General features: G+C 44.4%; 1 protein-coding gene across 2 annotated transcripts in view; it reads left to right on the top strand.

Moving 5' to 3' along the window:
* Positions 1–12617, top strand: part of LOC131664191 (hemicentin-1) — a 111533-nt gene that overhangs the window by 94611 nt on the left and 4305 nt on the right. Inside the window, exons 17-20 of one of the 2 annotated variants that reach the window (XM_058935088.1) lie at positions 851–1140; positions 3036–3072; positions 3124–3194; positions 4646–4767. In XM_058935088.1, the coding sequence (XP_058791071.1) occupies positions 851–1140; positions 3036–3072; positions 3124–3194; positions 4646–4767 (520 nt within the window). The remainder of the gene's footprint in view (positions 1–850; positions 1141–3035; positions 3073–3123; positions 3195–4645; positions 4768–12617) is intronic. The other variant, XM_058935089.1, reaches the window with a different exon arrangement.

Raw genomic sequence — 12617 nt, 5'->3', positions numbered from 1 at the left:
CCAAGTCTCGTCAACTTCATTTTCGAGTCAATATTTTCATAAAACCGTAAATGTAATAATGGTCTCGGTGCGAGATTGTAAAGGCTACCTCTCTGTTCTCTGAAGTGTAAAATTGACGCGAAAACAGCTGTAGCACTCGCAGATAGGAGAGTCTTTGGCCAAGTCAAGCCACTCTTGCTCATTCTTCCTTTTTTATTCAGCTTTCTCGGTAACTTTTCTTGCGGTGCACTATTCCTAGTTAGATTAACGGTGATGGTTCGCAAAGACTTAGACTAGGTATGCTGATGATATTAATTGAAAGTCGAAGATATAAACGATGAAATATTCGTTACTTTGGCAGTAGATCGATTTATTGGTGATGGTAAAGTGGGCTGGTCGTAAAGTGCAAACAATATTATACATTATCATGGCATGAAGGAAATGTCAAGTCATTATGACTTTCACAAACGTTTCACGTTACTGAAATCTCAATTGTGACAAATTATTTGATATTTCCATTTGTATTCATTCCCTTCATCGTATATGACGATGAAATTGAAAACAAATCACAATTTCTATGTTGGCTAACCACAGAAAAAGCTGTACTATTGATTTTCCCCTCATGCCATTCGATAAAAGAAAGACTGTTACGCCGAGCCGATGGTTATACATCTAGCTTGCATCAACAAACAATAATAATCCATCAATCGTTTCAATAGGCGAAAGCCAAAGAAATTTTCATCGGCACGGTCCACAAAACCACACAATCCCAAACTCTCCCGAGCTACAGTCAGTCCTAAAATACCATTTGCGTCCTGGCTCGACCTAACAGTCAATCGTTGGCAAGCAATAAATCGTCGACCATTCAAAGCCCCGATGGCGGATCACCATCACCGACGACGGTAGTAGTGCAGCAGCAATCGCAGCCCCAAGAGCCCACCTCTTCGCCAGCACCTCGCTGGCCACTGAAACCCGGTGTACTCGTGCACATCAACAGCATGCGCTCGGGTCTCGGTAGTCCTGATTCAACGAGACCTTTGCAGTCGAGACAATCGCCTCAGGATGATAATGTGATGGCAAGAACCAATAAGATCAGGGCGATGTTTAGTGCACAGCTCAAGGAATCTGACACTTTTCCTGGTATCTCTCGCGGCAAAACAGGTATAGTATCGCTTTCGCGCCTGAAAGCAGCCCATTTTCGTATCCACTTTCGGGAGTGTCATGCGTGTAGGCGCACGCGCTTTTCCCGGGCCAATTGGACGAAAGTGAGATGGATTTAGCGAGAAAACAAAATCAGTAATCTATACGCTTTTTACCGGGCTTCTATGTATCCGAGTATCGATTCGCTTGGCTGACCTAATAAGTAAGAGTGAGTTCAATTGAGACCGAAGCGAATCGATACGTATTCCATTCACGGAAGCGATCCCTGCACCAAATCGCATTTCAAAATGTCAACAGCAGATTCTTCCTGCCGGTTTCAGTTTCAATTTTTACATTTTCGGGATGTCATTGACCGGGCCATTGACTTTTCAATGATAATGATGGAGAAGAAAAAAAAGGCAGCAGTATTATCCTCTTGTCATTTATCTATCTGTATTGTCTTGATGATGATTCCTCTTCTTCTTTCAAAGTATCCTAGTTCTTTCAGTCGAAAAAAAAAACGCAAATGAGGCGGGAGCTCTTTGTCGCACGAAGCAAATCTCATCATCTAGCTTTCAATAAAGCCCGTGCGCGCGTGACACTGTACTTGACGCCACATTAACAGCGCCCCCATTTTAAAGCGCTCGGAAAGTAATCGCTTCAGGGGCCCCTTTCGCACGCCGGCACTTTAATTTTATTTTCTTTCTCGCCTCCGCCAAGACCCGCATACCAGCGTTGTCATTGCAGGCTTCATAACTGAAAAAAAATCTCCTCGGATGCCGTAATGCGCGAGAATTATCGGCCGTGACTGTGATTACATTTGTGTTTTTTAATGCGAAAATTTTTTATTGGAAATCCGGTAGGATTACCGTCATAGCTGAAAAGAAAACTAGGCGAACCGATAAGAGTTTTACAAATAATCCAGCATTTTCGTCGCAATAATCCTCAGCAATCCGAGTCTTCATTCGAGCAACTTTCTCGTGTAAGACTCCACTCACAGCCGACACAAAAGATCCAATATGTGTTACACCATGAGCGGGTGCCGTGCGCGCCTCGCACGAATGACACTCGATCCGTTTTTCTACTTTTCCATCCCTGCGCTCGATCGCACGGCTGCGCGCGTGGGCGGGCGGGCGATCTGCCGTATTTCGAGAGGCGAGACAAGATCTTTATTTCCGAGCTGATACGTGATTGGTGAAACCCGAGATTTTTACCGCTCCAAGGGTAAAATCCCAACGTGCGTGGAAAGAGGATACCAAGAAAATTCCTCGGATTCCGCGCATATCGACACGTCGCTTTGTCATTATCTATGCGCGCGCGTACTCGCCTAACATTCAAATTCATACCTGTTGTTAGATGAATACTTTCGCGGATAATCCTTTGGCATTTGTCTCACTGATCTGACACAGTACACATTGAATGCGGCACATATGTTCTATCATTTTGACACGCGAATCAAACATTGCTCTTCGTCTTTGTATAATAGATAATATTTATCATTGTACGTTCCTATAATGGAAGCTTCTTAACTGAAATCATTGCCGTAGCGTTTTATTTCGACATTGATATAGAATCTTGCAACAGATTTTTCCTACTTCTCTTCAGAGCTGAACCTAGAGCTGGAATTAAATGCGATAATTAAATTGTCAATGAGCAAACTGTGATGAGTGCAACAAACCGAATGTCGACGTACGAACGTAACGAGCAGCTTAGCTCAGAAACGATATATTCATTCGCAAAGCACGTGATCTCGTTTGGTCTCGTCTCGTTTGTGGCATGGGCATGATCGCCCATTAAAGCCTCAACAACGACTATCTCTCCGCTGCATGCGTGTGTATGTGTGTGTGCGTATAGGTACGCGTGTGCATACGATGTCTATGTGTATGAACGCATTCTCTGGCTCTTGCTACGTTTAGCCGTGACGTACAAGAGAATAGCGCCACGACCGGAGCAGTCACCTCATTCAAGGCATGAGCAACGTCGACAGGTTAGCAGCGGCAGCAGTGCCAGCAGCCAGCAACAGCAGCATCATGCCAGGAACAATGTGTCTCGTAAGCGCAAAAAGCCTGGGGCAGGTACGTTATACTCAACCACCCCACTCCGCTCCTTCTATTTCTCCTTCTTTTGCACTCCCACAATGCACTCAGCTGCTCGCTCGGCCGGCCGCAAACTTGCGTCCATTGTCGGAGCATCACCATCACCCCTAGCATCACCACCCGATAGTCCAAGAATTTGGCTCTCATTCTCTCTATCTTTCTCTTTTGTCTTTCAACTCTAATGGGCTTCTGCTGCTGCTGTGACTATTACTTATAATGCTTGGCGTTTTGTTTGCGTTATTTTCTGCACCGCTACTCGTCGCCTTAAACAAAATTATCAACGGAAATGAAAACTGCAGCTTCTATCTCCGCTCCTTACTGTACTTAATATTTTTTTATATTTTATATATATATTGTAATAATTGATTCATCGTGCCACTTTAGTTTTTTCTCTTCCTCTACTGTCTATATTTTTAATCAAAAAACAAACTGAACGTATTCTAAATGAATTCCATTAGAAAACACAATATTTTCCCGACGTCTATTAAAACGTACTGCTATATATATATATATATATATATATAGATGGAGAATTACTATAGTTTCTCCTTCACACAGAGAAATATTAATTCAATTTAAAAAAAAATGAAACTCAAGCAGTCCAATTTCATTTCTGGAATCGAACTTGCTAATGTTAATTTTTGCGTTTTATTGATAATAACTCATCACTGATATTCGAGCATTAATTTAGTAATGGTGAGATGCAGAGTTAACTACCTGTTTACAAGAAAAGAACTTGTAACATCGCAAAAGATGAACGTGGCAACGAAACTCTGTTGTCTGTTTCGAAAGATAATAATTTTATTGCGAACAGTTTTGTGTTAAAATAACATTATCGTATCCTTCAGAATGTCTCCCCATTCACCTTTCCTGCAACATTCACACACTACCGCACAAATGGAATGCGAATACTAACTTTCCGAGATGCTTCACACATTAATATTGCCTCTTTATCCTTATGTTACCTAGATACACTAACAACACAGCACCTAGACTTTCGTAGGGAATAGCACTCTTATGGATGACAAGTTGTTAAAAATGTTCTTAGAGACTACGTTATTACTATAATGTCTTTGACGGAGACGTCATAAATCAATTTGTACACCCGCGTTAAAAAATAATAAGCTCCGATAATTAAAATGAAATTTCGACGCGAATGGTGATGGTACAGCTAATTTTCTCTTCTATGTAATGTGAATCGCGTGAACAACTACATTGGAAGGTTAGAATGGAAAATAGAGTATGGATTAGATTACCTCCGCGGCAGTGATGAAGCTTATAAGCCGACGTTGTATCATAATGATCAATTAACTTATATATAATGATTATATTCTGTACGTACAGCAGTCGAGCTCATATCAGCTTCATTTGTAAATGTCCGATAAAAGCACGAAATTAACGATATCACGTCGATTGAATATAATTTGCAGACCCCAGCCAGGGAGCCCATAGCAACCACATGGACAGCGTCTCGGAGGGTCTGTCAGAGCCAGAAACCAAGACCTTCTACGAGAACCTGCCGTTCCACGGTATTCAATCGCCGCCGAACAAGGTTTGTCTGTAACACACATCTGCACAGTATTTCCTGCACGTACGTTGCTCGTTATAAATAAGAGTGCTCGATTTATCGATGATTTTCTTGGGATCTCAGCAAATCACACACGAACACATACACAATGTCACGGGGACGAGATGCAACAAATCATCGCCCGCGAGACAGCGAGAGGATAATGGAATGAAAAAAAAAGCACGCGGGCGTTGTGCACTTTTATTGTCCCCCCGGCAATATCGCGGATTCACTTACAGTCGATCGCCCGCTCTACCCAGGACGATTTACGACGACCGCCAGGTGTAGTGGTAGGGACTTGATATCCCGATCTCTTCTCGTCGTGCCCCTTTCATCTCGCCGCCCTCCATTTTTCTTTTGTATCCCGCTTTGATTTCATTTCATTGGCGATCAAAAGCGTTGCTACCCGATATTGCCAGCGCAAAATCATTATTGAATTGTTAGATACACGCTCGCAACTGCTGGTGACGCACGCTCTCTCTCGTCTCGCAAGCTACTGGCTAAATTTTTATCCAATTTCCAAGATTTTTCCATAGCCGCTACGCTTTTAAGACTCTCCTGCTCGCGATATTGCGCGCTATAACAAATAATATCCATTTTCCAATAATTTTCCACGACGTAATGAAATTTGAAATCGAAAGTCTGAAGCACGATCATTTCTGGGGCACAAATCCAATTTGAAATATTTGATAAAAAATTAACCGAGTATTATTTTTCGATATCTGTAATTATCACGGACGTTTTATTCGATCGGATATCAGTGTGAAAAAAAAAATCGCGCGGAAAGCTTAGTGAAATCAGAGAGGTAATATATTATAAGTAATGCGGACATACTGTAGAATTTGAAATTTCTGAGGGATGGGGTAGCTCGTAACAGGCTGATTTGCTCAAAGGGTGAAAACCGATTCGTAGAGCCAACTGGCGACGGGGGCCAGAATCTTGGCGTCTTATCGCGTAATCGCGTACATTATTCCCGTCGAGTGAGCGCGGCCGTAAAGAAATAAAAAAAAAGTAAAGCCAAGTGCCGCACACTCGAGTCGGCAATCATTCAGGAATTTTAACGCGCCATAAGTCCAGTTGCGAGAGAGAAACCCCTGAGAAACTATTTCTTTCTTTCTTTCTTTCTTCCGTCCAAGCGTATAAAGGGCCGTCGCGTTAGGGGACATCGACTGATCGAATTTCGCTTTTCGACCAATTCAGCTACAAGATAAAACATGACGAATTTAAAATACATTTAGGCAACGAAAGCTCGTGCTGAATTGAACGTTATTCGAAATTGGATAAGAATCGTTTTTTTTTCTTCAAATTATTTCATTTAATTATTATATCGCGACAATTCCCATGCCCAATTCATCGCTAATCACAATTTTAAGAGCATAAGAATATCTCTTTTCGTCCAACGATCAAATAATATTCCATAAAGATATCTAACTGTTGAGTTTCAGCAGTGTCACAGTATTAATTTTCGCTTGGATAATACTATTCTATATTTGTCTGTTATAACTACTATATTTGAAATTTGGCGATCCTATTTTCGAATCCGAATTTTCGGCTCAAGAAACTAAGCTTATACCGTGAGAACTTAACCGCGATTCGTTAGCACACGAGAAATTTCACAGCGCTTGTCGGAAAAGAATGAACGAAAAAAAGACTGGCACGTAAGAAATGCCGTTCGAAGATCCATCCTAAGCACCACTCGAATCGTGCCCGCTTGAAAAACTGAGGTAAGCGAGCAACCCTCTAATTCCGCGTGGGTTCGAGACAGTATAGCACTCGAGTAGTGTGGCGAGCCGCGAGAAGAGAGAGAGGGAGAGAGCGGGAAAACCAAGTAGGTATAAGACCCCAGTGTTACGCGAGCCACTCAGACGTCCTCGGGCCAAAGTCACCGTGAAACGATCGCATTATGCGAACCGCCCTCGGCCGTCTCTCCCTCGTGCATTGAGCACTACTCGACCGGTTTGCCTACAACTTTATTTCTTTCTTTCTCTAATTAATTTCTATTGTTTACCGACACACGCTTAATTGGATCGATGGATGGTTTCCATACCAGAGAAGAAAAAGAGGAATTTTCACTTATCGACGCGAACGAGTAGAAAAAGAACGAAACGAAGCAGGAAGATAATTTAGAAAAAAGCCACTTGAATTAATAAATGCGGAAAATGCGCTCACTGCACAATACTTCAAGTTCTCACATATACTCAACTCTCGTCAAGCACGTAGACCCTCTACCGTTGGTAATTGAAGTATCTCGACTCTCGTGCGCAAAATACAACAGCCAGGCGAAAAAGCGAATGCCCCAAGCTGGTCGAACGAGGAATAAAAGAAGCGTGGTATACGAGAGAACGAATTTTATGCGCGTCTACTCGAGACCCGTAGGACGAAAAAAAGAGAGAACAAAATATCCATCAAGCGAAATTCCAACATAGTTAAGGTCCCTTCAACGCCAAGCTCAAACATTCGACATTAATCTTCACGCTGCAATGTCAACATTCTCCTTGCAATTTCTTTTATTTTTCTTCGTCTTCACCTTGGAAAAAAATGCGTGCAGAGCATTATTATTATTTGTTTTAGTCGTTCTTTTATGGTAGAATAAAGTGTTTTTAAGGTAATGACCCAGTTTGCTACGAGCTACTTGGGAGAAATTTGTCTCAGATGCGGTTCACGCGCATGGATAAATGTACACTGCGGGTATTGTAAATTTCGCGCTACAATAGAATACTTTTATTAATGCTGCTCTCGTGACAGAGTGCCAAAAAAATTGGTTTTATTTAATGCCACGAGTATGTTGCGTTTCTACTATAAAAACTCAATGTGCGATTTTGTTTAACGATACAAAGAATGGATACCGTTCAACCAATAAGGTATCTTCAAAAATTTAAAATTAGTGTATTGGTTTAACGATTCTGAAAATATACACGATATTTCTTTCGCTATAGCAAGGTTTATAAGATAATTCAAGGTAGTACATTGAATAAGCACCAATCTTCCAGTGGTAGTTACTTAATTCGTTAGCATCACTCGCCTATAAACTTCCAAGCAAGTTGTCTGTAAAATATACTTTTATTATTTCTCGAAAAACATCATCAACATAATTGACGTTTGCTCGCGAGAAAATCGTGCATGCAAGCGAACGCTCATCAAGCTCGAACTACTATAGAGTGTCATTATAACGCAGGTGGCAAATGTTGGAGAACTGATAATAATTGATAAACTCACTTGTAAATTCGATAATTCCGAGTGATCAAGTTAGCTTGGATCAAGTAACATATATCTATGTTGCATTCTATAACCAGGTCATTACGTTAAGTTGAAATTGCTATCAAGACTACTGACCCGTTAACGCAACTCTCTCTCTCTCTCTCTCTCTCTCTCTCTCTCTCTCTCTCTCTCTCAATGAGTACCAGTTAGCTTAATAATCTCCAGTTGATCGATGTAAGCGCAAAAGCGCACTGATCGTTGATAAACTCTGACGTAGATTAGCTGCGTGTGTCCGCGCAGGGCTGTATTTACGCAAACGAGATGGTTAGTTTTGCGAGCCGGTGCGATCACACGCTCTATCACACAGACAAAGTTATGCGGATAAATTTCACGACCCAATTTGACCTCATTAGAACTCAATTAACTCGATTTTAATTGCTAAAGCAAACTTTTAAGCGCGCCGTGCATTGGCTATTTCAAATGCAGATCATGCAATGTGAAACAACATTTGGATTTTCGATGGAGTTGCCGCTTCATTAATTCCAATACCATGCGTGTTCGGAGTTGTTTCCTCTGTCAAATCACGATTATAATGTGTAAGTAAAAGAATTTATTGAAATTCATCATCCTAAACGTGAAATCTAATCTTTACGCCGGATATTTCACAGATTAAAACTTCAAAATAATTGAGGCTTCTTCGTAACTCGTAATACGTCAATCGACAAACAGTTGGATAATTTTGGGTGAAGCTATTACCTCCGTAAATCTGCAACATTACAGGTTCAGCTGATATAATCAGGTGGCGGGCGATAATTGTGCAGCGAAGCAGGTGCATTTATATGGCGCGTACGTGAGATGAGCGAGAGAGAGTGAGCGGGCAGGGGGGGGGGGGGGGAAGGCGTTAGTGTTTGTATGGGTATATGTAGCTGCCTCGGCCTTTCTCGGACGTTTGCACAAAGCGCCACCGACTAGATTTGCTCGGACACACTGCGGCAAATCCCATTAATGCCTTACCGAACACAATGGAATACACAGCGAGAAATTAAAGCCGCACCGGGGCAGCGAATACGTGGATATGTACATATATAAGCTCGGTTCTCGAACTTGCGCTACAAAATTATCCTTTCCTGCTCTTATACTGGCAGCAGCGTCGTGTGTGTCGCTATTATTTCTCTCGCGAGCGAACGAAATCTCGCGCTGCCATTGTTCAGGCACGCGCACGCTTATTGAATACGAATCACTGCGCGCGAGAGCTTGTATCGATAAAATACCTATTCCCGACGAAATTGTTTAGCGTCGGGCTAAACCTCGATTTCTTCCCTCGCTCGCAGTCCGACCTTCGCTACCTTTACAAAATTTGATTTTGAAATAACACTCGGAAATATTCCATTGGAAATGGATTGTTCGCAAGCTGAACCGATTTCATTCAGCGGCAGCTCTGTCGGTCGTATTACCGACACGAGCGAAATTTCTATTCGCGTATCCCCAAGACCCGCGCCTCGGTGAAATTTCTTATATCGGTCGATCGGCGCGAATCAATTGGTCTCTGCTAAAGCATTCGAAAACGCATCAGAGTGGCTTACTCGTCGAGCAAAGGCGGCTCGCCAACTGGTACAGATCATTAATCAGAGCGCGCGCGTAACGTAATGCAAGACGCGAGGGCAATAAAGTTTGTAAAATAAAGCAGTTGAGCGATGGCCCTTCAAGCCGAGCGTCCGCGTGCATATCGTTGCCCCGAGCCGTTTTGCTCAAGACGTATGATAGATTCGCGTGCCTCGCTGCCAGCGAGATTGTTTCTCTCGGCCTTCATCCCTCCGCCTATTGCGCGGGTCGATAAGCGGATTTCTCTTTCCGCGCGCATAACCAGCAATAGCGGCTGCGAAGGCTTGCAGCGCCGACAAATCGAGGGCGAAGCTCGGCTGCCAAGGGGAAGGCCTGTGTACGGGAGAGATTGGAAACAAAACAAAGAACGGCACGGAGAATCGACATAATTGGAGAGCGCGCCGGGATTGAAGTGTTGTTCGAGTGTCTCTCGTTTGCGCCAATTAACCTACTGCAAGTCTCGCTACAGCTATGCGAGTAACGCCGGACCCTGCTGTGCCGTTTTTATTTTTCTCTCTCGCTCGACTGCACCGCACACAATGCTGATTGCAATCACACGCGAGTGTATATGCAGTTTTATATCTCTCGTCGATGGAAGCTTCGCTTCCGAATGGCCGAGCTCTCGGCTACAATGCCCCGCGAAATTTCTAATATCCGTAGTTCCAGACAGCGACAGTGTCGGCTTGCTATCTAGAGAGTCCTCAAGTCGGGGCAGCGCCGAAAACTTGAAGCGCGTGGTTGAAAGCGTTTATACAAGATCGTTAAAGTGAATGGGGCTTAATATCATAATGGGCCTGCACTTTCTCCACTTTATATTACAGTTTGACGTGTGCACTTTTCATATTAACGTCTTCATCCCGAGGTATTAAGCAAGTAGCTATTGTTTCAGTATATTACGCTGAATACGCTCATTAATGATGTCCTCGTTAGCACTAATTTCTGCAAACTTCATATAGCACCCTTTTTTTCGTCGTCTAGCTTAGCCACGATTCCGGAAATCGCCCAATTAAGTTATGCCTAAACATTAGCCGCTGTCCCGTTATGCTCTACTTTGAAATTGGAGTGCTGCAAAAACCAGATAACAACCTCTCTCCCTCCCTAACAAATCACAAGCGCACTAGGAGCATTAAGGCGCCTTCCATATTAATCGTTATCGCTGGTCGGAAGCGTCGCTGCTCGGCGAGCAACTTAATAACAATTAATCGACGCGCTCAAGTAATTCGCAATATCAGGGATTCCGTCCACTCCTTCTCCTTCCTTTGCCTTCGCTGGCCGGAGCATAATACCGTAGGAACTGACTGCGAAAGCTCAGTCGACTAGTAATGGAGCTGGCATTCAAGTGCGCAAAGTCCGCCTAGTGCGAGCTAAGACTACACATCACCCAGATAATTATGGTCGTAGCAGAATGGGGACGACGGCTTTTGAACAAACCCAGTCCCGCGTGCATATATACTTGTCCGCAACGTATATACCTCGTCCCTGTGCTCACATCTACAGAGTTATCCACGCACACACACACATTCGTATATACACACGCCACACATGCACTCATATGCATTATATGAGAATTCTAAATGGGAGAATTTTGTCGAAAACTTTTGATTCATTATATTTTCGCGTATAAGTTTGCTCTATCGCTATAAATTATCAGTCGTGTGCCTAAAGGCTCTCTATTATTAAAATATCGAATTATATATCGTCTGGTTCGCGTGAATTAATTTTCGAATGCACCGGGCAATTACTGAACGGATTAATTAACAACGGCAATTAGCCCAGGCACCCGGAATTAATTTTGATTTTTAATTTTTCCAACTAAATACCTAAGTAATAAAGACTTTGGATAAATTAGCGAAATCATGATTTCGCTGAAATTTGGCTTTTCCCTCGAGCGACGATTAAATTCCATGAAGAGTCCATATAGTGGCTTGTATCACAAAAGGCACAAAAGTCACACGCGCACACACATCGGAATCGCACAAGAAATCAGAGCGCATTAGAGAGCTTGCGCAAGCTTGCTTGTGTACGAGACATGCACGCGCATTGTTGATATTTTGCACCATGCGTTAGCAAACAGCACATAAATATCTGAACGGAGTGTACAACCTGTGTGTTTCCGTGTTGTCGTGCTTGGCGCTGTGCCTTGTGTTGCCTGCCTGTCGTGCGCGTGTTTTAGCCGGGAGCAGCGGCAGCCCCGTCGCCAAGATTGACGCGGCGCGTTGCGAGCTCCTCGGCTTTGCATGGCTGCCCGAGTGCGTTCGCCCTGCTACGCTCGACTACCACGACCATGACCACGGCCACGACCACCACGACACTGCTCAGTCTGTCGCCGTGTTCGTCGCGGCCGTCAAGCTCGGGTTACGAGTCGACCACGCGCTGCAGTCACCTCGGTCCGCACTTCAGCGAGAACAACATGCCGCGCTCGATCTCGCCCGAGCCCAGATACAACAGCCTCAAGCCGCGCAGGCGCAAGCAGCACCAGCACCAGCATCACCATCATTATCGGCATCTTCACCATCAGAGTCGCACTCGCCACCAGGACGCCACGCAGTTCTACTCGCTGAGGCTGTGCCGGCGCCACAGACGCCAGCAGATCGAGCACTCGCGCAGCGACGACGAAGGTCGCGCGCCGTCTAGGTCGGCCATTTATCAGTTGTACGCGATACCGATCTACCGAGCCTGTCCGCACCGCAGTCTCAGCAGCAGCAGCACGCTCGCCGCGAGCTTGAGATCGCTGGAACGCTCGCCCGCGTCGAGCCTGTCGCGGGCGGACGCGCGCGAGCTGAGAACCGCCTTGCAAGGCCTCGAGGACAAGCGGGTGCCCAACGACGACGAGGAGCCCGACAAGGACTACGACCCGCCGCCAGTCCCCGCGCCAAGATCCACGACGAGAACCGATCCCAAAGAGCACACCTACCAGAACGTGCCGTCCCCTGTATTTCCCAAGGTTTGTCGACACCGCACACGCTCCCTCGTACTGCCGAGGCGCACCGGATGGCGTTCCGACGCTCCCGACTCCGAATGCCGGTTCACCGCTT

Source organism: Phymastichus coffea, unplaced genomic scaffold (assembly GCF_024137745.1).
Source record: "Phymastichus coffea isolate CEN01 unplaced genomic scaffold, Cenicafe_Pcof_1.1 PCOF00043, whole genome shotgun sequence".
Classification (NCBI taxonomy): domain Eukaryota; kingdom Metazoa; phylum Arthropoda; class Insecta; order Hymenoptera; family Eulophidae; genus Phymastichus; species Phymastichus coffea.
The sequence above is the reverse complement of the archived record's forward strand: the minus strand, read 5'-3'. Positions and strand labels throughout refer to the sequence as shown.